Source organism: Zalophus californianus, chromosome 13 (assembly GCF_009762305.2).
Source record: "Zalophus californianus isolate mZalCal1 chromosome 13, mZalCal1.pri.v2, whole genome shotgun sequence".
Classification (NCBI taxonomy): Eukaryota; Metazoa; Chordata; class Mammalia; order Carnivora; family Otariidae; genus Zalophus; species Zalophus californianus.
Window position 1 is genome coordinate 33,004,778 of NC_045607.1, and position 26,801 is coordinate 33,031,578.

The following is a 26,801-nucleotide window of genomic DNA, read 5'->3' on the forward strand; positions in this document are numbered from 1 at the left end:
GGCATGGAGTGGGTGCTCGGGGCATGTTTTCTTAGGCTGTCATCCATCGACCAGGGCTTATGGGGCACTTTTTCTCTGCCAGGCCTCAGCCAGGCACTAAGAACACAGTGATGAGCAAAACCAAGTCACACAGAGTTCACAGCCCAGAAGGGAGGAGAGACACAAACCAAGTGATCACACAAATAAATGTGAAGTTTCAACTGTCACTGGGGCTCCAAAGGCAATGAGTGTGGCCATAAACTCCAGTGACTGTCCCCAGCCTTGTAGCAAGGACAAGGAGAAGAAGGTATGTGCCCTGAAGGGTTTGGGGGCTGTCAGATGAGGAGGGTAAGAAGCTACAGCAGCAGGTGTCCCATGGGAAGTAGGACCTGAGCCCCGGGCAGGAGGCAGGGACCTTGACCTTACAGTGCCACTTTCTCCTGGCTTCTTCCTGAGGCTCATTCATTCATTCCCCAAACATTCTCCAGGAAGGTCTGAGAGCCAGCCTCTGTACAAGGCTCCGGCGGCACAGAGGGGAGACTAGTCGGTCCCTGCCTCCACTCTGACTGGAACACGGCTGCAGCCTGTGCCCTGTGCAGAGCATGCCTGGGATCCCTGAGGAGCAGCTGCTCGGGCTCAGTGTTGAGGTCAGGGTAGGGGGGTACCAGCAAGAAGGTGGGAGAAGGACCTTCCAGGGTCAGGCACAGTGTGGGCACGTGCCTGGGGGCTCAAACAGCCCTGGGGGAGCATTAAGTAGAGAGGCCCCTTCCAGCCTGTCTTCCACGTCCTGAGCTCCTCGGGCAAGTCTTCCTCTCGCCCCACTTCCTTAAGGCTAGCAGGGAGTTGCCTAGTTCCCCAGAGAGCAAGGGTTAAGTAGGATTTCTGCAAAGCATCAGTGGTTCCCTGGATGCCTCTGGAAAATCTCAAAGAGGCGGCTTTGCCAGTGCCCAGCCCCCACGTAAGGCAGTTTTGGTGGATTTGATCTCTTTGGCAGGAACTCAGCAATATTTTCCTGTTCTTTTACGATTCGGCAACACAGAGGCCTCTTGAGTTTCTATTTCTCCTTTTAAATGGCTTTAATCATTAAAAGCTGGACCTGGTGATATTTCTTAAGCTTCTGCCTCAGTTTTGTTTGTTTTTCTAGAGTGTCTTCCAGAACGACTTCATCACATTAGCTGTTGGGGGAGGGGGCACATAACCGTGCCATGAATGAAATACAGGTTATCTTCGGAGCTGGCTGTGTTTGTCCCCAGGCCAGTCCCTGTCAAATAGACATAAAATGGGGTGGGAGTTTCACCATGTAATTAAGACATCCCAGGCTGCAAAGAGGGATGGAAATGATATTTCTTTCTTTTTTATATTCCTTCACCTCAATTGGATCCATCAAACTTGTAAGTGCCTACTGTTTACCAGGCCCTGCTAGGTGCTGAGGATGCACAAAAAAATAAAATCAGCTTCCCTTCTGTCAGGGGCTCCCCAGTTTCTTGAGGAAGATAGAATAAAACAATGTAGCATCTGGTCGGTGCTGTAAGTGTCTGAGGGTGTGGACTTTGGAGAAAGGCAGAGCTTGGTTCAAATCTGGACTTCGCCTCTTCCTAGCTGTATGACATTGAGCAAGTTATTCAGCCCCTCACAAACCTGTTTCTTCAGCCATAAAATGGGAATAATTAGGGGCGCTTGGGTGGCTCAGTCAGTTGAGCGTCCGACTCTTGGTTTTGGCTCAGGTCATGATCTCAGGGTCGTGAGTTCAAGCCCCGCGTCGGGCTCCGCACTCGGCGTGGAGTCTGCTTGAGAGCCTCTTTCCCTCTTACCTCCTCCGCTCATACTCTCTCTCTGTGTGTGTGTCTAAAATAAATAAATCTTTTTTTAAAATGGGGATAATAATAGTATCTGCCTTTACTAGAGATAATATATGTAACCCATTAATCAGCCTAGAGGCGGGCACAGAGTACGTGTTCACTCGATAGTAGCTGTTCTTCTTGTTCTCCTAATAGGAGTAACTATGACTTCTCCGGCTAAGTATGTGAACAAGGTGCTATAGGAGTCATTAATTCCCCTGTGGGAGTTGGAGGGGACTTCATGGAGGAAGTGACAAGGATCTGGGTCTTTAAAGATCATTAGGAGTTTGCCAGACAGAAAGAATAGAATGTCTCAGACAGTAGAACTGGCACCTAGAAAGGCCTGGGGGTGGAAGTTTGGTTTGGGTGGGATGGTGAAAGTCACGGCAGGTCCAGAAACTAGGAGTCCTCAAACCTAAGTAAGTGCACGTATGTGTCTGGGGAGTGGTCCAGCCAAGCTCATGAGAGGCCTTGAATGCCAAGCAAAGGAGTGTGGCTGGATTTCTCCTGTGGGTGATGGAGAGTCTCGAGATATTCTGAAAGCCCTGAGCCTGCCCCTCAGCTGCTGGTGGGGAAGCTCTCTCACATCTGCTGCCTTTTGGCCCTGCCCTCCCTGCAGATCATCAAGGACCAGAAGCTGCTGGTGATTGTCGGGGGCATGCTGCTGATCGACTTGTGCATCCTGATTTGCTGGCAGGCTGTAGATCCTCTGAGGAGGACGGTGGAGAGGTACAGCATGGAGGTAAGTGCCCACGGCGGCAGGAGAGAGGTCCGCGGGGACGCTGCTCCCAGACATTCCGGGACAGGGCGGCAGCATGCCGCCCTGACGGCCCCAAGGGCGCTGCTTAAGACGAAATCAGTGTTTTTCCAGGGGAATCTTCACAGCTCCACGTGGGCCCGCATTCCCCATCAGAAACTCCTCATTTAGTTCTGTTTCGTGCCATTTGAGACACATTCCAGAAGAGCCAAATCAAAAGTCTTCACTCCTGGGGAAAACACCATGAAAGAATTGTCTAGTGATATTAATATATGCAGAAATAAGAAATGTTAGGCCATTTAAATGAGTATATTCTATGCCCGTTGTCAAAGCCCCCATTTATAGGATTCATCCGTCCAGAAATACATTGACTTTCAGCCTCCTTTTAAGCAAGTTGCCTAAGGAGTGCTACTCGGGAGTAAACATTCTGGTAGCTCCTTCTAGTTACTGTGTGGTTTTCGAAGTGAAGAGTTCTGTTAAAATAAAGAACCTTACATAAAATTACATAAAAGTGTATATTTTAACAGTCTTGCGTTCAGCCTTGCCCTCTCCTCACACTGGTCTTCCCAGGATGCTCCAGATTAGGGAAGTTCAAGACCCTTTGGAAGTTGTGATTTTGTTGCCTTGCTCTTAGAACAGTTAAACTTGCCTTCGTGGGAGAGGGCCGGGCTTGAACCACGTGCGCCGTGCATCCTGATCTCCATATGGTGTAGCAAATTCTACTGAGAGAACCGGTGGGTGTCCGCATTATTAGAGAAATCTTTTTGTGGAATGTAGTGTGGATTCTTAAGCTAATGTGGAAAGGGTCATTTTATGTACTGGGGACAGAGGTTTTTACTCTTCTGGACAAGATGGTTTTCTAGCAGATAAGAAGCCCAGCTTCATTTGCAGGGGAACAGATAGAGGGTTTACCCAGCACAGGGAGAAGTCAGGAAGACAGCACCGTGGCAGAGAATGCCCCTTCCTGCCCGCGCAGATCTAGGAGACAGCCTTGGGGCCGAGGCCTCTGTCTCCCAGCCTTTAGCCTCACTTCGGGAGGAAGCAGGACTCCGGGCAGGCACGGCCAGGACTGCCGAGGAGGAAGGCCCAGACGCGGGCTGTACCCGTGGGCCGAGGGGCAGGAGGTCACTGGGGCAGACAGGCTCTTTCCAGAGTGGAGGTGACGCCTGGTCCCTTCTCGTGACACACAATTGGCAAAGGAGCTGTCCTGCCCCACCCCACCCCACCCTGGAGACTTCCTCTTCCACCGCCAAGAGTTGCGGACGGGATGTCAACAGGAGGAAGAACTGTCATGGCTAGGTGGGCCTCTGGGCTAGGGAGGCCCGGGGGTTGCTCCTCACCCACCCTAATGCCAATAACCGCAACAGCAGTGATGGTGGTGCGCAGCTCTGCGCGTTAACTCACTAAATGCTCACAGTAACTGTACCACAGGTGCTACCCCTTAGTCCCATTTTAATGATGAGGAAACAGAAGCCCAAAGAGATTATTTAGGTGACCCAAGGCTACCTAGCAGGTTAGTGGCAACACCACTAACGACCCTCTCACACACTACCCTCCTCTCCCTGCCTTTCAGCACACAGACGGCGCTTTGCGGTTTTTAGGGGCTCTTGCAGACCTTGGCTGTGGGCACAGATCTCTGAAGTGGGCAGGGAAGTGCTTTCACTTTGTGCAGGTGAGGGCTTGGGTTAGAACGCCGGCCAGACCGAAGGCCCAGGATGTCAGGGAGGGAGAAAGTGAGGCGCGCAGAGCTGGCCTGAAGACCTGGAGCTGGGCGGGGGGGACGGAGGCCAGACCCGCCCACTGGCTCTCCGCCTCGCCGGGGTGCAGTGGCTGGGAGACGGGCCGCTGCCACCTCCGCTCAAAGTTAAGGTGGAGGCCAAGTACGCACCAGGGGTCCCCCACGCTCTGGCTGTGGCACGGGGAGGCCGCAGGGCTCACGTCGGCCTGAGTCAGCAGACTCCGGGAAGTGGACCCGGGAAGCCAGTCCCCCTGGACCCTTTACAGGAGATCAACCTTGTGCAGTCAGATTAGCAGAAGTGACAGTTTGCTATCGCGGACCTTACCTTTCTTCCTTCCTTTCTGAAGTAAGTTCGGAGGCTCTCGGTGGCTCTGTGCAGAGAACCCTGGCCCATGTGCCACCTTCCAGGGCAACGGGTCTCAAACAGAGGAGCCAAGGTGGGCCATGGAAATGCCCCACTGCGTAGATGAGGAAACTGAGTCTGAGGAGGGGACGTTCCTGCCCAGGGGCATCCAGACTTTCCAAGGTGGGACCTGGAGGACAGCCAGCTCCCTGGCTTTCAGCCCAGATACTCCGTCTCAGTTTCCCTCCGGGTATCTGCTGAGATTTCTCTGTGAACATTTTCTGGCCTGCTCCTCTTTTCCTCCTCTTATTTTTAGGGTTGCCCTGTCATGCTGTTGCCATGGCAGCAGAACCCTTTGCTTTGTCGACCTTATTGTCGTTTTCCCACCAAGCAGCACCAGGCAGCCAGTTGATTTCTCTCCGACCCTCCTCTGTCAGACACGGCGTGGTGGTTGAACAGAGTGCCTAGCGGATGAGGTGTCCTAAATTGTCCTTCAAGGGGCTGTTTTTTCCAGGACCCCCAGTGGGAGAGAAAGTCTCTGCTTGGGGGAGAAGTGATCAAAGACCTTTGTGGTCTGTCCCTACCCACTGCCCCCCCCCCCCCCCACCAACCTTGGATGCCTTTGGTTGCTCTGGACACTCTGGACACTGTGAACATCTCAGGACTCTAGTCATAGGCCTTGCTCTGTGTTACGCTTTCCGGCCTTTGCCCATGCTGTTCCCCCTTCCAGAACATTCTCTGACAAGTAAATGAACTTCAGTTCCAGGACCCTGGGTTATCTCTACAGGGATGTGTCCTTGAGTTCCCTGGCTCCACCAGATTTAAGCTCCTGTTCCTCCCCACTGCTGTGCCTAGCTTCCCGACACTCCTCTGTTGGGACACTTAGCGTGCTGTTCAGCTCTGCTGTGTGCATCCCTGCCCCTGCCCTCACTGGACCGCCAGCTTCTCCAGGACAGAACCATGTCACAGAGACTCCCCACACACACTGCCCAGCCAGCACCCCTGCACATGTCTTCCGCTGGGGAGACAGAGGCAAGCACAGGAGCCCTGGCCCCTGATCTGCTGTGTGCATCCCTGCCCCTGCCCTCACTGGACCGCCAGCTTCTCCAGGACAGAACCATGTCACAGAGACTCCCCACACACACTGCCCAGCCAGCACCCCTGCACATGTCTTCCGCTGGGGAGACAGAGGCAAGCACAGGAGCCCTGGCCCCTGATCTCATGGCACCCACAGGCTAGTTGGGGGGCAGATAATAAACACACAGACAAATAAGCAGGGACACTTTAGATCGAGTAGATTCTGTTAGCAGTTAGAAGTAAATAGGATGAAGAGTTGGCGAATAACGGGAAGGACCTGTGGAGGAGATTCTCCCGGTGAGAGTGCGTACAAGTGTCCAGAGAATGAAAATCTGATTCTGGAGTCCTATTGGAGATATCCCAGCTCTGCACCCTTATTCATTTCCATGCAATAAATATTTATATAGCACTTGTTATATGCCAGGTACTATTCTGAGTGTGTGATAGGTATCATTTTTTAAATGTATACTTAATAGCCTTTGTTGCTTAGGGCAGGTTTTGGTTTACAGGAAAAATTAACAGAAAGCACAGAGTTTCCATATACACCCCACTCCATACCCCACAGTTTCTTCTATTATTAACATCTTGCATTGTGTAGTGTATTTGTTACAATTGATGAACCAATATTGATTCATTATTATTTACTAAAGTCCATAATTTATGGCTAGGTGGGGTTCACTCTTTCTGTTGCACATTCTGTAGGTTTTGCCAAATGCAAAAGTCATGTATCCGCCATTACAGTGTCATACAGAAGGGTTTCACTGTCCTAAATGCCCTCAGTACTCCACCAGCCCCTGGCAACTACTAAGCTTTTTGTTGTCACCATAGTTTTGCCCTTTCCAGAATGTCATATAGTTGGAATCGTATGCTAGGTAGCCTTTTCAGACTGATGTCTTCAACTTAGCAATACGAATTGAAGGTTCCTTCATGTCTTTTCGTGGCATGATCGCTCATCTCTTTTTATCACTGAATAATATTCCATTGTATGGATGGACCACAGTTTATCTGTTGCCCATCAGAGGACATATTGGTTGCTTCCAAGTTTTGGCAATTATGAATAAAGCTGCTATAACCATTTTTGTGTAGGGTTTTGTGTAGACATAAGTTTTCAACTCATTTGGGTAAACACCTAAGAGCACCATCACTAGATCATATGCAAAATCTATGTTTAGCTTTGTAGGAAACTGCCAAACTGTCTTGCAAAATGGCTCTACCATTTTGCATTCCCATCAGCAATGAATGAGAATTTCTGTTGCTCAACATCCTCGTCAGCGTTTGGTGTTGTCAGTGTTTTGGATTTTAGCTATTCTATAGGTACGAAGTGATACCAGATTTTTATTTTAATTCACATTTCCTTGATGATGTGTGATGTGGCACACCTTTTCATGTGCTTATTTGCCATCTTCTTTAGTGGGGTGTCTGTTTAAGTCTTTTACTTGCTTTTTAATTAGATTGTCTTCTTATTGTTGAATTTTAAAAGTTCTTTGTATATTTTGGATGCAAGTCTTTTATCAAAGATGTTTTATGAATCTTTGCTCTCAGTCTGTATCTTGTTTTTTCATTCTTTTAACATGGTCTTTTGCAAAACACAAATTGTTTATTTTAATGAAGTCCAACCTATCTTTTTTTTTCTTCCATTGAGCATGTTTTCAGTGCCATGTCTAAACACTCATTGCCAAACTCAAGGTCACCTAGATTTTCTCCAGTTATCTCTCAGAAGTTTTAGAGCTTTGCATTTTACATTCAGGTCTGTGGTCCATTTTGATTAACTTCTGTGAAAAGATACAAGGTCATTTTCTAGATTCATTATTATGCATGTGAATGTCTAGTTGTTCCAGCACCATTTATCAAAAATACTATTCTTTCTCCATTGCCTTTGTGTCTTTGTCATAGATCAGTTGACTATATTTGTATGGGTCTATTTCTGGACTTTCTATTCTGTTCCACTCATCTGTTTGTCTGTTCTTTTGCCAATACCACATTGTTCTGATTACTGTAGGTTTATAGTAAGTCTGGAAGTCAAATATGTCTGCTTTCTAACTTTATTCTTCTTCAATATTGTATTGGCTATTCTGGGCCTTTTGCCTCTCCACATGAACTTTAGAATCCATTTGTTAAATGCCTTGCTGGGATTTTGTTTGGGATTGTGTTGAATCTATAGACCAAGTTGAAAAGAACGGATATCTTAACAGTATTGAATCTTCCTATCCATGAACATGGAATGTCTCCCCATTTATTTAGATCTTCTCTGATTTCTTTTATCTGAGTTTTGTAGATCTCCTCACATAGATTTTTATACATATTTTGCTAGATTTATACCTAAGAATTTTATTTAGCTTTTGGTAAAAATGCAAATGGTGTTGTATCTTTAATTTCAAATTCCAGTCGCTCATTTCTGGCATATTGGAAAGCAATTGACTTTTGTATACTAACCTATATCCTACAACATTGCTGTATAATTGCTTATTAGATCCAAGAGGGTTTTTTTTTTTTTTTGATTCTTTGGAACTTTCTACATTGACAGTCATGTCAACTGCAAAGAGATAATTTTATTTCTTCCTTCCCAAACTGTATACCTTTTATTGCTTTTTTTGTCTAATATTTGTATTAGCTAGGGCTCCAAGTACAATGTTGAAATGTTGAATAGGAATGGTGAGAAGGGGACATTCCAACCTTATTCCCAATCTCAGAGGGAAAGCACCTAGTTTCTCACTATATTAATGATGTTAGTATATTACTTTTCTCTCAAAGAGAGTGTCTGTGTGTGTGTGTATGTGTGTGTGTGTGTGTGTGTGTGTGTTTGTGTGTGAAATAGTTTGAAATAGTTCTGCTGGCCAAAGCCAAGGGTGACTTTGGGGAGGTGACAGGAAAGACAAATGAAGATGTGGTCAGAGCCCTGGTTGTTAGGGACATTATGTGCTAAACAGAGGAGTTTAAACTTCAAAATTAAAGACATTCAATCAGGGAAGTGACATGATCAAGTTTGCCCTGGCTGCATGGTGAGAACAGATGGAGGGGCGAGGCTGGAGGCCCAGAGATGGCTCAGAGATGGTTTTTGCTATAATCCAGGCAGGAGCTGATGGTGACCTAAAGCAGGGCAGTTGCAGTGGGAACAGGGAGAAGTGGGTGGCTTTGAGAGAGATTAAGGAAGCAGATATGACAAGACTCGGTGATTGATTGACTCTAAGGGGTGGGACAGGGAGGCAGCAAGGGCAATGCCCGGATCTCTGGGTGGTGGATGGCAGACCTGTTCACTGAGGCAGGGTGCAGAATAAGGAGCAGGTTTGGGAGGGAATGTGAGGGTCTCACTTCTGGGCAGAGGGGCTCAAAAGATTGAATACAGAGTTGTGGAGCACAAGGCAGTAGTTTGTCCAACGATAGAGATGGGGGCGGAGGGCAGTTAACACATCAAGGATGGGGGCCGTGGGAATGAGTGTAGTCACCCAGGGACTGGGTGCAGTAAGAAGTGAAGATGTCCTGACTAGAGCCTGAGCCACCACAGAGCACTGATGGGGACAGAAGAAGCCTGGGAAGGGAATTTTGAAGTGGTGGTCAGGAAGGAAGGGAGTAGCCAGGAGAGAGAGCTGCCCATGCACAGTGGGCATTTGAAGGAGGGGGAGCTCTGAGACAAATGCCACAGACCAAGGCGAGGACTGACAGGTGCACCCCCTTACTTGGCCCCGGCTTAGTGCCCCCACATTGCATCTCAGCCCTCCCTTCCTCTGCTTTACAGCGTCTGATGGGAAGATTGGCCGTTTCTGCATTTCAGATAGAGCAGGTGTGGGTAAATCTGCCAAGTATGCTAAAAGGGGTTTTTTAACTATGATTTGTATTCTCGAGAAAAAGGGAAAACACTCGTTTTTGAGTACTACTCTACTAGTGGTGATGGTGAGTAGGTGTTATATACATGGGCCTGGAGTCTGGGGAAACATGTAAGCCTGAGATGGGAACTTGGATGTGGTCTACATATAGATGGCACTGAAAACCTTGGGTGAGAGCACTGAGATGGTACTTCAATGAGGGGTGGGGCATACAGATGGAGAAGAGCAGGGGACCAAGGACGGACCCTCAGTCACTCCAGTGTTTGGACATCAGGAAGGTAGGAGAGAAACAGCAAAGGACCTAGAAGGAGAAGCCACCAAGATAGGACGAAAACCAGGTGAGTTTGGTGTCTAGGAGACCAAGTGAAGAAAGTGTTTCAAGAAGGAAGTTTTGATCAAGTGTGTCAAATGCTGCTTTTAGATCAAGTTAAGATGAAAACCAAGAATTGACACTGTGTATGTGTATTCATACACACACACCCATATGGGCTTTTTCTCTTTTAAGGAAAATCATTTGAGATAATTTCCCCCTAACGTAAGAGCAGTGTGTACTAATGCTGTGAAGATAGCCTGTGAATCTAGTGGAAGGGTTGTTTGGTTTTTTTCCCCAAGCCTTCCTTCTACACCAGGCCACCTCTTACACTTCCACTTGACCACTCTGAAATGGTTTTGAAGTGAAAATGGCAGACAGCACTAAAGGTTGCTGAACGTTGAACACCCTGCAGAGCCTCAGGGCAGCCACTGAGGCAACATCCTGAGACCACCTGCCCTCCCTAAAGACATCCCCCATCTGCTCCCAGGCAGGTTGCAACAAGAGATGGAATCGTGTGCAGTCCAGTCACCCATGGGAGCCATGTGTGTGGTGTTTATTTATGGAAATGGTGAAAGGCTGTCTCCACAGGCTGCAAGCAGCCTACATGGAGAATTCCCAGCACTCTGGGTTCTGTGGCTTTCTGGCCATTTGGGCAGTAATCAAGTTAAGGGCAGTCTCGAACAGAGGGGTATTTCAAACTTCCCTCCACGTTCCATGCTTTTACCATCTTTTTTGCGGAAGCAAACCAGGGCTTTAAAAGTCATAGACTACACTTGGCTTTCAAACTGGTGGCTTATTCCAGTATGTTTCTATGGCAACGGATATTGGAAGAGGCAAATACATAGAGTTTTAAATAATTTTAAGTCTTATCTTCTACCTCCCTCCACAGTTGCTCTGCAAAAAAAAAATCCAATCACAGAGCACATACTTTCTGGAAACATCTGGTATCCTTATAAAGCTTGTCCAAGTTCCATCTCACACTATTCATTTTGAAATAAAGAGATACTGGGACGCCTGGGTGGCTCAGCCTGTTAAGCGTCTGCCTTTGGCTCAGGTCATGATCCCAGGGTCCTGGGATTGAGTCCCACATCCGGGGTCCTTGCTCAGCAGGGAGCCTGCTTCTCCCTCTGTCTGCAGCTCCCCCTGCTGTGCTCTCTCTCTCCTTCTCTCTCGGACAAATAAATAAATAAAATCTTAAAAAAAAAATAAAGAAATGAAATAAAGAGATACCAGAATGGCCAGGGTGAGGGTAGTGCTAAGCAAGCATCAGGGTCCACTCTGTTCTGTGGGTTGCTCACAGGTGGCCTGGTGGTCCAAAGCTTTGATGCAAAGAGTCACATTCCAAGCGATGGATCATCACTGCCAGCCCTGGACAGGGGGACAGGTCTTTATCGTCCATAGTCATCCATGGGGTCCTGAGTGGCTGGGACCCCAGCCAGACGTGAACCAACTCCAGGCAGGGGAGTGGGACCTCCCGAGGACCTCTGGCAGAGTCTGCTAGCGGAGCGCTGCCCCAGTTAGCCTGACTACTCCCCGGAGACAGCTACACCATCTGAGCTTCTAGCCAGTTCATTCCCCTGGTTCAAATCCTCCCCATCAGCTAGAGGATGAAGCCCACACTCCTTAGCAGGCCCGGAGGTCCTCAGCGTTCTGACTTCATTTGTCTCCCCGTCTGTGAGCCCCTCCTTATTCCTTGTATGATCAGTACTCCTCCAACACATCACACTCTCTCTTCCCCCACACCTTTGTACGTGCTCTTCTTTCTACCCAGAACACTCTCCTGAGCACCCCAAAATGCCATCTTCATGCAAAAATTTCCTATTTGACCTTCAAGAGGCAGCTGGAAAGCATCTTCTCCAGGAGGCTTTGGAACATGCAGACTGCCTTGGATGTGTCTGCCTAGGCTCCTTCTCCCGTTTGCCCCTCATTCCAGTCCCAACACTGATAACTGACTGTCTGTGCACCTGGCCCCCCAGGTCTGTGACCTCCTCGGAGGGCAAGGCCATCTGTGTGTCCCCAGTACCTACTCACTGGCAGGGCCTGGCTCAGAGTAAGTACTCGGTAAATATTTATTGAATAAATTGTTTCTTCCACCTGGAACTCTCTCCCCATGCCTCCATATGTCCAAATTCAACCCATCTGTCTGGGCCCATTAAGCTGGCTTCTCCAAGAAATGTCTTTGCTGAGTTGCAATTTAATTTAATATTACACCCTTACCTTTTATCAAGGGCCCACTTATGGGGCTAAAGCTGCCAATTGAAGAATGATTCAGCATCTTCTCTAAAGGACTGTTGTTCAGTTTGTGACTTAGTGCCCCTGAGATGAAGATCCACAGGCTAGATCCTTATGGAATTTAGCGCCAGGAAATGGGTTGCGCTCTCCCCGTGAACTTTTATCTACTTCCTTCCTTCGATCAGGCAGACGTAACTGAATAAGCCACTCCGTTTTCTTTTTAACCTTGGCTGCCAGAAAGTAGGAGCCAAATTCAACACTCTGCTGCAATAACCATCTTATCTCAGGTTCCTGGAGGATTATCTCGCTTTCGATCATGTGTCTTTATTTTTAACTATCCTGTTGTGTTTGGGCTTTTATTGTATGCTGCCTCAGGCCCTTTGGGAGAGCAGGCAAGGTGTAAATTCCAGATTAAGTTATTAAAATGAGAATGCCGGGCAAGATTTAATTGGAATAATATGCCAGAGAAATATTTAAGGATGTCCACAGATATTCGCCTTCTGGCATGGGTCCCGGCTCAGCCCCAGCTGCAGTCAGCATTGTGGGCCCCATGTGTGGACAGACAGGCTCTGCTGGCCACAGCCACATTTCTGGAACATCTTGTATCATCAGAGGGCATCTTAGGTATGTGAGAGATTAGTTTATTTCATCTTCCTTGTCGGCTTCCCTTTTGCCTTCGGGAGGCATTTCCAGAGGCCTGGGGCGGGGTGGGGAGGGGCTGGGGGGGGATGATCTGTTTACTAGAAATTCTCAAACACCTGGAACAGAATGGCTGGTGAAAATCGTCTGTGATCCTGGCATCTTCTGGCCACTGTGTGTCTTGGTAAAACCATTCCAGTTCTTGAGCAAAAGGAGACTTTAGATTTTGGTGATATTTTCGCCCAACCCCACACATCCATGTCGGCAGAAACATCGGCTGTTGCACCCACAGAGACCTTCCCTCTTTTTAGTGGGGAAAATTCCAAACAACTTACTCTTCGTAATCTGTGTGTCACCTGGGTGTTCCTTCAGCATTTATGGGCGGGGGGGGGGGGGGGGAGGGGGGAGCCGCTGTGTGCCCTGCTCAGGCTCCCTTAAGGACTGCACAGGCCGGTGGGCAAGATGAGATACACACAGAGGGATACACACGCAGGGGGTTGTCGCCAACAGTATCTTCTCTCTGACACAGGCCTCCAGATTCTCGGTTTAAAGTTTAAGTGACAGTACTGAGAGACTGGGCTTCCTTTTCTAAAGTAGGAGCCAGGACTGAGTTTGGATTTAATGCTCCTCAGAGGATGAAAAAGTAAGAGAGGATCTGTATTAGTTAGGGTGTGCGAGGTTTTGCTGTAGTAGGGAAAAAAAAAAGAACAAAAAAACTCAGGACTAAAAATAATACTCTTTACTCATCTGAGTACTTGTCCATCAAGAGCCAACTACAGCATCTCCCATAGTGTCCTAACTCCAGGACTCAGCTGGTGGGGCAGTTTCTGTGGCAAAGGGAAAGAGTACATGGTAAAGCGTGCACTGACTTTTAAAGCTCCCATTCCCGAGTATCACATGTCATTTCCACACATGTTTTAGTGGGAAGAACATGTTAACAGTGCATGCCTGAGTTCAGTGGGGCAGGGAAGAGCAGTCCTACTGTGTGCCCAGGGGAGAGAGAACCAGGTACTGACATACAGGGTTCTCTGTATACAGTACAGTGACCATATGTACATTCTATATGAATGAGTCTAGTACATTCCATCCAACTTCCTATTGCTGTAACAAACACTGCCCCATCCTAGAATGTGAGCTGTGCAAGGACGTGGCAGGAGGAAGTGTTGTCTTTTAGTCACTGCTGGATCCCCAGCACCTGGAAAAGTGCCCGGCACATAGTACACACTCAACAAAGAATAGTAATTGAATAATTCAATGAACTCAGCCTTAGAACAACTGTATGAGGACATCAGTGGGATGTTCTCTGAGAGGTTTTGTACTAATCCTGCAGATTCTACTGCCAAACCCTCTCCTAACCCACCACTCTGTCCACCTCCACTGCTACCACCAAGGCCCAAAGCACCATTACGCTCAGTGTCTGGCCTCCCAAAAGGGGGCGCTATGGGGCAAGGCTGCTGTCGACACAGTGCACAAGAGGTATGATTAAATGGAAGGCACTGAGTTGTTGTTTGTTGTTGTTATCGCAAGTTTCTAAGCAGGCTCCCTGCTCCCACTCGTTGTCACTTGCAAGCCATTCTCCACACAGCAGAGAGATTCATGTTTGATGGTTTATTTTGAGATGTAATTCAGATGCATAAAATTCAGTTTTAAAATGTATGCCACGGTGGCTTTTAATACATTCGTAAGACTGTGTGAACATCCCCACTATCTAATTCCAGAACTATTTCATCATCTCCAGAATAAAGCCCTCTCCTTTGGCCCATCACCCCAGATTTCCCCTTCCCTCCAGCTTCTGGCAACCACTAATCTACTTTGTATTTCATGGATTTGCCTGCTCTGGACATGTCACATCAGTGGGATTGTACAACATGCGGCCTTTTGTGTCTGGCGTCTTTCACTTAGCGTAATGTTTTTCAGGTTCCTGCATGTTGTAGCACCTGTCAGCTCTTCACTCCTTTTATGGCTGAAAATATTCCCTTCTATGGGTAAACACATTTAGTTGTCCATTCATCAGTTAATGGATATTTGGGTTCTTACCACGTTTTGGCTATTATGAATAATGTTGCTGTGGACATCCGTGTACAAGTTTTTGTATAAACATATGTTTTCAATTCTCTTGGGTACACACACACACACACACACACACAGTAGAATTGCTGGGTCATATAAAATGCTGTTTAACATTTTTAGGAACATGGTGGCTGCACCATTTTACATTCCGAGCAGTGTATGAGGGTTTCAATGTCTCCGCATTGTTGCCAAAAATTTTATTTATCTGCCCTTTGGGTTATAGCCGTCCTATTGGGTGTGAAGTGGTATCTCATTGGGGTTTTCAAGAGAATTATTACCAAATAACTAATTATGGTGAGCATCTTTTCATGTGCATGTTGGCCATTTGTATATCTTCTTTGGAGAAATAACTCTTCAAGTCCTTTGCCCATTTTTGATTATTTGTCTTTTCGTTGTTGATTTGTAGGAGTTCTTTATGTATTCTGGATACTACTAGATCCTTATCAGGTATATGATTTATGAATATTTTCTCCCATTCTGTGGGTTGACATTTCACTTTCTTAATATTGTCCTGTGACATGCAAAAACATTTTTAATTTTGATGACGTTCAGTTTATCTATTTTTTCTTTGGTTGTTTGTACTTTAGATATCATAACTCAGAAACCATCACCTGATCTGGGGTCATGAAGATTTATTACACTAATGTCTTCTTCTAAGAGTTTTATAGTATTAATTTTACATTTAATGCCTTACATTTAGGCAGTCTATCTGGGTTTTTCTTATTCATTCTATTTGTTTTGAGTTAACTTTTTATACAGTGTGAGGTAATGGTACAAATTATTTCTTTTGTATGGGGATATCTAGTTGTCCAAGGACAATTTGTTGAAACGAATATTCTTTCCCCTATTGAATAGTTTTCTAACCCCTATACAAAATCAATTCACCATTGATGTATGGTTTATTTCTGGATTCTCAATTTTATTCCATCAATCTACATGTCTGTCCTTATGCCAACACCACACTGTCTTGATTATTATCACTTATGGTAAGCTTTGAAATTGGGAAATGTAAGTCCTGCAACTTCATTATTCTTTTTCAAGACTGTTTTGACTATTCAGGGTCCCTTGATTCCATTAGAATTATAGGATCAGTTTTTCCACGTTTGCAAAAAAGACTGTTAGGATTTTCATAAGGGTTGCTTTGAATTTGTAGATCGATTTGGGAAGTATCAACACGTTAACTAATTAACAAACCATACATGGCCCCCAACATTCTGTCTCACCTCATCCTGTTTTTCCATCACATTATTTATCCTTCGCTCCCTCCTCTGTTTTTGTCTTCCTCCACTAGAATGTGAGCTCCATGAAATCGGTCCCTTGCCTGTCTTGCTCAGTGTTCTACCCCCAAAGTCCAGCATAGGGCCTGGCAGGTACATAGTAGGTGCTTAATATGTGTTGGTTAAATGGACACGTGAATGATGAGCAAAGGAATGCATGCATGCATGCATGCATGCATGCATGAATGAATGAATGAATGGCATGCCTCCCTGGCATGCTTCTTTTCAGCTTTGGCAACCTCTTGACCAGGTGATGCAGTTGCTCAGCAGCTGGCTTAAATTACTGGGTAAATATGTTGATACGGACAAGAAAAATAAGTAATATTTTAAAGGGGGAGGAAGATTTTTTTCAATGGTCTTAAAGATAGGCTACATTTGTGGTTCTCCATCCTGGCTGCATCACCCAGAAAAGATCTTTTTTAAAATACTGGTGCTCAGGGCACACTTCCCAGAAAATCAGAATTGGCAAGAGTCCTGAGCCTTGGGATTTTTTTTTTAAGTTGTCCTGGGTTCTAGTGTGCAGCCAGGGTTGAAACCTTCTGGACTAGCCCCTCACCAAGCTCTAGGAAGAGCCCAGGACGGCACTATGAATGCCAGTTAGATATAGCCTCAGGACAATAAAATTAAGCCTAAAAAGGTAAGAGAAGAAAAACCTAGGGGCGCCTGGGTGGCTCAGATGGTTGTGTCTGCCTTCGACTCAGGTCATGATCCCAGAGTCCTGGGATCGAGTCCCGCGTCGGGCTCCCTGCTCCTTGGGAGCCTCCTTCTCCCTCTGCCTCTCTCTCTCTGTCTCTCATGAATACATAAATAAAATCTTTAAAAAAAAAAAAAAAAGAAAAGAAAAACCTGAATCTAGAAAACCTGAAGTCCAGCTGGTCCCCTCCCAAGCCCCACCCTGCCCCCCAGCCAGAGGACGTGATAGTGACAAAGCACATGCAGACTCAGAGAGAGGGCCACCTGGGAAAGGGCAGGTGTGTGAACCCCACAGCTGAATGAGCTCCTCCAGTCTCACAATTTTCTGAAAATCCTGCATCATCATGTAAATAATTGTTTCCCCCGTGGAAGAGAGAGAGCAAGGAATAAGAAAAAGGAAAAGCCACAAGATTTCTGTTTCTGCCGTATTTTTTGCTACAGTTGAGAGGCAGGTGAACAAGTTCCAGACCAAAACTTTAGACAGGTTAAAAAAAAAAAAATGTGCCCTGCAGTCACAGGGAGCCACCAACCACAGAAACCAACAGGAAGGCAAAGGCCAAGGGAACCGCAGTGTCCGGGCACCTTGGCACTCACAGTGGCTCTGAAATGGACCCATCAGCCACTTGGTGGATGTTTGTTATTTTTGGCCATTTTGGGCCTGAAGTTTCTCTCTAAAGCAACAGTGGATTAAACTTCACATGCTGAGTCATTCTGACCTTAACATAAGAAGGAATACTTTACGTGACCCAAAGATGCTCAGTGCAGTTCAGAGGACCCTGACACAAACTGTGGGTGCCCCCCTAGAGCTCAGGGGGAGCAACATAAATCTCAGGTCCTGCCCCATTCTCAGTGCTCAGTCCACACACTGTCCTGCCCTTCTGTGGACGGGGGCCCTGATCCCAGGCCTGTCCCACCTGGGCACAGGCACTCAACAGTTGGCAAACGCATATTGTAATGACAACAAGGCCTCACATCTCCATAGCGTGGCACACTTCACAACACACCTGGACATCCCCACTTTAGAGATGAGGAAACCAAGGCTGGAGAGGTGAACTGTCCATAGTCTGGGCCATGTGGTGTCAGAGGACGTGGGATCTCTTCTGCCAGTATGGGCCTATCGGTCTCTGGATCTTCCTGCCTTTTTTTTTTTTCTTCATATCAATACTGTGTTTTGCTTGTTTTGTTTTAAAGAAATATTTTCTTCATTGATGATTTCCAAAATTATTAGCATCCATTGTGCATAGTGTTGTCTTATCAATGTTTAAATCTCTTTTACATCTGTGAATTGTTTCATGAGTGTGGCGCACTTGTGAGCAGATGTTCAGACCCAGCAAATTGAGATCTGAGAGCATTGTCTCACAGTCCAGCCTCAGTAGCATTGTGCTCCGGCTTCATGCAGCATTCCGACTAAGCTGTGTTGTCTTGGTAATAACAAGCAAAAACAGTAACACCAGCAGCTGTTGGTGAGTGCAGACTATATGCTAGGCGCTGTTTCAGATGCTTTACTTTGCCAGCCCATTTAATCCTCACGACAAGCCCAGGCAGTACTCACCATTATATTCAGATGAGAAAACTGAGGCACAGAGAGGTTAAGTGACTAACCCAGAGTCACACAGCAGGTAAGTGTATAGCCCATAACAGTTAAGCAGATGGACTCTGGAATTAGGCTTAGCTTCAAATCCCAGCTAAGCCACATACTGTGTGAGGTTAGGGAAGTGTAGTGGGTGGAATTGTGACCCCCCAAAGATACATCAACATCCCGGCTCCCAGAATCTATGAATAGATTTAGAAAAAAGGGTCTTTGCAGATGTAATTAAAGATCTTAAGAGGCAGTCATCTGGGATTACCTAGGTTGGCCCTAAATCCAGTGCCAAGTGTTATTATAAGAAACAAAAGAGGACAGACACAGACAGAGAGAAGGCCATGGGAAGGGGGAAGCAGAGACGGGGGCAGTGTGGTCATGAGCCAGGGAACTGCAGCCACCAGAAGCTGGAAGCCCCGCAGGGTTCTCCCCCATAGCCTTCAGAGGGGGTGAGCCCTGCCAACACCTTGCTTTCAGACTCCTGGCTTCCAGAATGGTGCAAGAATAAATTTCTATTGTTTTAAGGCACCCAATTTGTGGCACTGTGTTACAGCAACCCTGGGACACTAGTACTTATTGTGAGTGACAACTTCCGAGGACCACAGTTTCTTCATCCATAAAATGGGTCTCCATATTGATAGGACCTACTGCCTAGGGCTTTGGGGAGGATTAGAAGGCCTTACCCTGTGCCCAGCACATCAAGAGTACTTGATGAAGGTTAGCTATTTCATGGAGCAATATTGATGACCTGGCCCTTGGCCACCCTGCCCCTGAGCCCTCTGAGAACTAGTCCCGCATCTTGCCATTTTCCTGTGTCTGACTCCTTGTCAGTGGGCCCCCAGAGCCCAGACCAGCACGTCTCCTGGCTCAGGAACCTCAGAGGAATCGAATCTGACTCCCAAACCCAGACTGCAGAGCCTGCTCCTCTGAGCCATCATCCCCAGAGCTGCCAGAGCGAGATGATGAACATCCACGCATGGTGTTTTAATATTTCACCCAAGAAGTCATTTTCTTACGTGAGTCAGACAGAGAAGGCTCAGAGAATTAAATCAGAAAGGTAACTCTGGGCCAGAGTGATTTCTGCCAATGGGTGTGGAGGATCTTCCTGTGTCTGCTCGGCTCTTTCTTTCTTATCTGCGTCTTACAGCAGACTGGAAGCCAGCTGACGAGAGATTGCATGTTCATACCAATTATTAAAAATATATGGCAGCCTTCTGGAAATTCATTCACATGCCAAGGAAATGGAATGCATTCACAACCCAGGCTCCTGCACTGTGGGCTTTGGGGGAATGATGAGGTAGCCAGAGACGGTACAATCCAAGGTTCTGATCCATACTCTGCCATCTCCTAGCTGTGTGACCTTGGGTGAGAGACTCACCCTCTCTGAGCCCTAGTACCTACTAGGAAAAATCCATGCCTCCCTCAGGTTTACCAGGAATATTCACTGGTATAAAAGGTTCAAGGGCCTAACACTGACCCTGACCTATAAAAGGAGTTCGATCATTGTGACTTTGTTCTCACTCCTGACTTCGTACTTCCTGACCCCAGAAGGAAATGAACACAACTCCCCTGCCAGGGGACCCAGGGAGGTCCTGAGGAGCAGTGCTGCGTGGGGGGTAGATTAATACATTCCAGCGCACTTCTACCAAAGTGCACTCACTTAATCCTTACTGTCACCCTGAGCAGAGAGAGTCCTGCTCTCCTATTTTGCACGTGAGCACCTGGAGATGCCCAGAGTCAGGTGACAGGCTCTGGGCCGTACAGGTGGCAGGTGGGGCTCAGAGGCACGAAGCCAGGCCTGCTGCTCCCCAAACCCAAGCTGTCCCTCCATGCACCATGCTGATTCTCACATGAGACCACAGATGGGAAATTACTTCAGAAGTAGCAGAGCTCCACCCCAAGGTGAGGCCCGTCCCCAGCATTTGTCTGTCGCTGGGCATCCTAACAGCTCCTTTGTCCATGTTTACTGTCCTCACTTCCCCCTTCTAGGCATAAACCAGTTGGATCAGTCTCATCTGGCCCGTTGCGTGGTTGTCTGTGAACTTCTGCATGTGTGGTCAAAACGCATCCACGCGCGCACATTCCCCCTGCCCCGGGCCTTCTCACACACCCACACCCCGCGCCTGCCCACCCGCCCTCACTCCCACAGAGGGAGGCTCTCAGCACAACCTGCCCTCTGTTATGAGAGGCCCTTGTGATGCTCAGCTGCATCAGGAGGCTGCTAGAGAGATGGGAGCCATTCATTCATTGGCCAGAACCTCATTTGCTGGGCACCGCTGCGTGCCAGATGCCGGGGCCACGGCAATGGGGGAGGCACAGCCCCTGCTCTCAGGACTGTCCCAGTCCCTGTCCCCCAGGGGGACAGAAATGTTCGTGGACAATGGCAGGATAGGTAGAAATCCTGGAACAGCTCAGCCCCCAGCCCTACGGGATCACAAAGGATGGGGCTAATCATCCTGCCTTGGAAGTATTTTCCCCAAAAAAGGAGAGAGGGGACTTTTCTCCCTGAGTCTTGAAAGAACAATTAGGACTTGGGATAGTTAAAAAACAAAAAATGGGAGCTGTGTGAAACAGTCTGTTTATTTCCTCAAAAAATTAAACAGTACCATGTGACCCAGCAAATCCACCGCTGGGTAGACACTCAAGAGAAATGAAAATGTGTGCATTAAAGGAAACAACCCACACATCCATCAGCTGATGAATGGATACACAAAATGTGGTCTACCCAGGCAAGAGAATATTATTCGGCCATAAAGAGGAGTGAAGTTTGAATACACACGACGACGTGGATGAACCTCGGAAACCTTATGTTCAGAGAGAGAAGCCAGACACTGCAAGGCCACATACTGTGTGATTCTGTCCATATGAAGTGTCCGGAAGAGGCAAATCCACAGAGACAGGAAGTAGACTAGGGGCCAGGAGAGGGCGATAGGGAGTGACTGGTTATGGGGTTTCTTTTGGAGTGATGAATATGATTTAAAATTAGATAGTAGTAATTGTTGAACAACATTGTAAATATACTAAAAACCACTGATTATACACTTGAAAACGGTTAAGAGGATGCATTTCGTTATGTGAATTTTATCTCAATTTTTTTAAGAAGACAGATAAAGGTAGACAGGGGCACTCCAGGTGAAGAGCATTCCAAAGTGAGGGTAGGAAGAGTGGGAAATGCTTTTGGGGAACAGCAACTTTCCAATCCAATGGGAGCATAATGCATTGTATTTTTCTACTGTTGCTTCACAGCTTTAGAAGACTGATTGTCAGCCCTAATCCCTACAGTAGCCATTAAGATATTTTCCATTGCAAGTAACTTAAGTTGGAGTGCACAATAGAGACCACCTACTCACATCTTGGAAAGGTCCAGCGGCAATGTGGACTTCAGGCCCAGTTTGATCAGGAACCCATTCCATGTCTCCATGATTCTTTTGTCCCCACCTTCCTCCACGTATGAAATTGATCATCACACTAGCTTCCCACATGTTATGGAGATGTGAAAAGAAGATGCATTTCATCTAGAAAGAGCTTAGAAATTGTGGGCAAAATACAATTTTAGCTGAGCTTTAAATAATGGGAAAAACCTCAAGGAATAGATCTTAGAGGCAGTGGCATTCCTGGTAGATGAAAATCCTTGAGCAGGAAAGTGTAGGTTATGTCTGGGGAAGAGTTCAAGAATCAGTTGCATCTGGCTGCTTTTAGTTGAAAGTAGGATGGGGCTGGAGGGAGCTTGGACTTTAACCCAAGAGGCACCTGGGAGCCATTAAAGGAATTTAGCAGTGGACCAACATGATGAGCTCTTTATCCGAGTTCACTCTAGTTATCAGATTGTGACATTATTATTACTTTTCCTAGGTATGATCATACTGTGACTGTGTAGGACAAGGTTCATTTGTGCTGAAATGTCATGCAGTCTGAAATTTACTTTCAGATGGTCTGGGGGGTGGAAACGTGTGTGTGCGTGTGTGTGTGTGTGGCAAGAGAGGGAAAGCAAGAGAGAGAGAAAGCTGTCATCAGGGAGTTTTGGGGGGGTAGATTGCAGCAGGGTGGGCGGGGGAGGGCTGTGTAGCAGTAGTAACAGCTGGCCCTGATGAGCCCTTCCCTGGGGCCAGGCACTGGTCTAGGGGTTTTCCACATCAGTCCATTTAAACCTCAGTCTCATGAGTTAGGCACCATGTTTGCACCCATTTCACAGATGGCAACAATGAGGTTAAATCACTGCTACAAGCTTCCATCATTTGCTAGTGGCAGAGTTGGGATGAGAACTCAGGCAGTCTGGCCGCAGGGCCGGCATTTTAACCACCTGATATCAGTCTCCCATTTTAGACTAAGGCACTTCCTCAGATTCTCAATGACTGTATGGCTGATGGATGATTGATCTGTTTATTTTGCCAGACAGAGGGTCAACAGCAAACTTGGGCCCCAGCCTCATTGGTATTTTTGCAGTAAACCAAGACCTATTTATTACTCATAGAGTATTTTGGGGGTCTGTGGTAAAAAAGAAATGCAAAACTTAATTTCACTTCTCTGCTACACTGCTCATTCTTTTTTAATAACGCTCTCTTATCAGCCTCCTGGCAGCTTTTGCATTTCCTGTGCATGTTAATTTCTTTATTATTAATGTTGGTATCTGTGGTTCGGCCCAGCATATCTTAGTGCTTTTTGTTTCCAGCGTGCACCCATTTTGCCTTGTTCATTGGCATATGTGGGCCCAGTTCCTGTTTCTAAAAGGGATCCTTTGAGCCTCGGTAAACACACGGCTTTCAATTAGTCGTGCAATCCTCATTCCCATTTTCATCCCAGCCATGTCACTAATAGAGTGTTCTTCACATTCCCCCAAATGCAGGCTGTCTTGTGTCAAGCTTCTGACATTGTTCCTCAACCATTGTCTTCTCTCCAGGTCACAGCTCAGAGAACCCCACAGCCTAGCATATGACAAACAGTAAGGTGTCCGGAGGTTGAACCCTGGGGTAGATGGAGACAGGGGTTTGTGAGATGAGGTTGGAGGGTGAGCTGGGCCGAAATCAAGGGAGGACCTGAGTGTTAAGCTGAGAACTTCAGACTCTATCCAAAAGCCAGCATCTTCCCAAAGTATATGACATAGAATGCTAATCCCATTAGGTGTCCCAAAATAAAAGGGAATGGTGGATTTCATGGTACAATCATTTAAGAAATCCCAGAAACTATACATCTGCTTCTTGGAAATGTACAATAAGCTTTAGCATGTTAAAGGCTCCAAAAATTCCTGCAGTTAAAAGAATTGTTTAATTATGGGGCTCCTGGGTGGCTCAGTTACTTAAGTGTCCAACTCTTGGTTTCAGCTCGGGTCTTGATCTCAGGGTTGTGAGATGGTCAGGCTTTGAGCTCAGTGCGGAGTCTGCTTGGGATTCTCCCTCTTTCTCTCCCCTTTGCCCGTCCCCCTGCATACATGCTCTCTCTCTAATAAATATAATAAATAATCTTTTTAAATTTATATTAAACATTTTTAATATTTAATAATAAAAAATTTAATTGGCATTTCCAAAACTTCTTTGGCCATGGAAGCCTTTTTTCACGGAGCATATTTACATTTACATATTCTGCAGAAGATAATTTAGGAAGTGCTGCCGGTGGGGCTGAGGAGTCTTTGTGGGTTTCAAGCAGGAGGGAGCGTGCTTAGACTCAGTTTTAGAAAGGTGGCGCGGGCCGTCAGTTCCCATGGGGGAGCCCGGAGGCAGGAGGAAAGGAGACCCCTGCGCAGTTCAAGCCAGACGAAATAAGGATCTAAAGCAAAGGTTTCAAATGTTTCAGTGTTTCTTTCTCTTTTATTTCAAGCTGCATTGTTGTCTTAAAATTGGAAAATCAGTGTTGCTATAATAAATCATAGCACAAGGATTTTACTCAGGCATAAAATCTGAATGAGAAAAGCAATCTGTGCAATCTTGCATCTTCAAAGGAAGCATTTAGCCCAACAGGGTGTTGGAACACAATAGCCATCTGCTTCTGCAAATCACTGGAGTTCATCAAGGCTTTCCAATCAGAGAGACCTAGATTCATGTCCCGGGTCCGCACCTTCATGGCTCTGTGACCAGGGGCAAGGGGCTGCACTTCTCCATGTCTCTGTTTTCCCACACTGTAGAGAGGAGGAATAATAACCCTTTCCTCACTGGGCAGCTTCAAGGACTGCATGCGGTGACACGTGCAAAGTCCCTAGCACGGTGCCTGACACGTGATAGCAGAAACACGGATGTCATCGCCCTTCTCTGTTAGCGGGGGTAGGCTGAGCGGGGCTGCAGTAATAAAGAAGCGCTAAATCCCAGCAGCTAAATCCATCAGAAGTCTATTTCTCACTCATTCACAGTCCACCTGTGCATCCACGTGGTCTCCAGGGTAACTGTCTTCCCAGAGGCAGCTCAGCGATCTGGGCCCCACCGCCGGGTGGGTAGTTTGCGGGTCCTGCAACAAGGGTTCAAGGCTCCAGCCCACGAAGGGCCGATGTCGCTTCCCGCACAGTGCACTGGCCAGAATGGGCCATGTGGCCCCCACCTATTGGTGAAGGGGCTGAGAACTACGGACCAGCAGCCGTAGTTGGGGGAGCCCTCTGGTCCGCCCATGCCACCTTTCTGAGCCTGTTTCCTCATCTGCGACACAGGGCTCACGCTTACTGCCCTACTCTACGTGGGATTGTTAGAGGGGCATTTTCCTGTAAGTACATGAAAAATACGAAGTTAACCTGAGAGGTGATTGTGGGCTTACTTTTCGCAGGGCCAAAGCCATGTCACTTTCTTTGGTTCACAGGAAAAGTGTACACCTTCCACCCTCCTTATTGCTAGGCTCCTCTTATTCCCTGCACCGCACCCCGTCTCTCATTGCTCACTCCCTCCTCTCATTTGGGCCTTTGAAATTATTTTTCAGTTACATCGTGAAGGTCACCTAGCAGCAGCCTTTGGTGGCTGAGTTTTGGAGTTGCACAGTAGGGCCACACATCGTGCATGGGGAAAGACCCCAGAGAGTCGTGAGGGATGACGATGGGGGGGTTGGGGCGGTCAGCGGTGCATTTCTCCCGGACGGTGGAGAGAACTCGCAGGGGTTCTGCATCATGAGATCTGTGGTTTCTTAGATCCTTAAGGGAACACCAGACAGGGGTGTGTGTGTGTGTGTGTGTGTGTGACTATTTCCAGCACCAGTATTCCCTTAAATGTGGATAATGACACAGTGGACTGCCAAGCCCCATGGTGTGCTTCAGCTGTCCAGAGCAAGCTCGGGGGACAGCCCCAGGTGAATAGGGCTCTGGTGTGGGGAGGGGACCACACTCTTGCCCTACTCAGATCCCTTGGGAAACTTGTGTTCTTGTAAGGGACCCAGACCCTATGCAGAGAGTGACAAGATGAAGGGTGGCCAGGACAGGGAGAGGGCCAAAACCTGTGCAAAGTAGAAAGGGTTGGTGTCAAGCCAGCAAAGAGAGGTCTCAGAGGAGCCGCCACAGAAGGAGCCATGACCTGCAGGGCCCCAGAAGGCAAAACCCGGGACCAGTGGGGGGAGGTTCTGGGGATGCAGATCTCAGTCTAGGATGGGGAAGAACTTTCACATTTTAAGGTGATCTATCCCAAAATGAACTGGGCTGCCTCCAGAGGTAGTGTCTTGTCACCAGAGGTGTGCAAAGAAAGGTTGGAGGAACCCTCGGCAGAGACTACACAGGCAGGTTGGAAGGGAAAGAAAATGTTTGGGTCCCCTCAAACCTAAAAGGTGTGTCAGTCCACAAACTGGAACAACGTGATCTCAGAAGACTTTCTATGTGTATCTATAAAGAGGAGAGAGAGAGGGAAGGAGGGGGGCGGCGAGCGCACTGGCAAGGCAGAAGAAAAGGGGCCTAGGAAAGCAAGCGGGCTACAGGGTGAGGAAGGGGGTGTGCCCACGTGCCAGCAGCCTGTTGCTGCCCAGGGATCCCAGGCCGGTAGCAGCGGCACCAATGACTACATCCTATTTTGGAACAATCTTTGCAGCATTGCACTTTGGGGGCTCCCAATCCTCCTGCCTCCCTGAGTGACAACAGGAAAATGAAATGGATGCATTGTTCTCCCTTACATTACCCTGGGGCCTGTATATCTCTGGGCTTTGTAGTCTTTTGTCTTCCATGCTCTGGCTCCATGCTCAGAGCAAGCCTCAAAGCAGGGGACTCTGGCATTTCTCAGAGGAGAACCTGGGGCTCTGAATGGGCACGTGACAGAGCTGGGGCAAGAACCCTCATTCAGGAGGCAAGGCCAGTGGCTGTCCTTCATCCCAGGGCAATGCGGTCCTGCCCTCCTGCCTCTTAGCCAAGGGCAAACAGGAAAATCTGAGATGCAGCAGGGAACAGGGGAGGGAGCACTGGACACTCTCCCAGGCAGCCACCTTCCTTTCTCCTTGATGAGCTGGGACTCCCAGAACTAGCCAGAGTTCCAGGGAGGAGCCTGGAGCACCAGAAAG

At 47.5% G+C, this 26,801-nt stretch overlaps 1 protein-coding gene across 1 annotated transcript in view; it reads left to right on the top strand.

The window, feature by feature from the left end:
- GABBR2 (gamma-aminobutyric acid type B receptor subunit 2) overlaps positions 1 to 26,801 on the top strand; it is a 343,152-nt gene that overhangs the window by 285,295 nt on the left and 31,056 nt on the right. Inside the window, exon 13 of the mRNA XM_027616869.2 lies at positions 2,437 to 2,559. Coding sequence (XP_027472670.1) covers positions 2,437 to 2,559 — 123 coding nt within the window. The remainder of the gene's footprint in view (positions 1 to 2,436; positions 2,560 to 26,801) is intronic.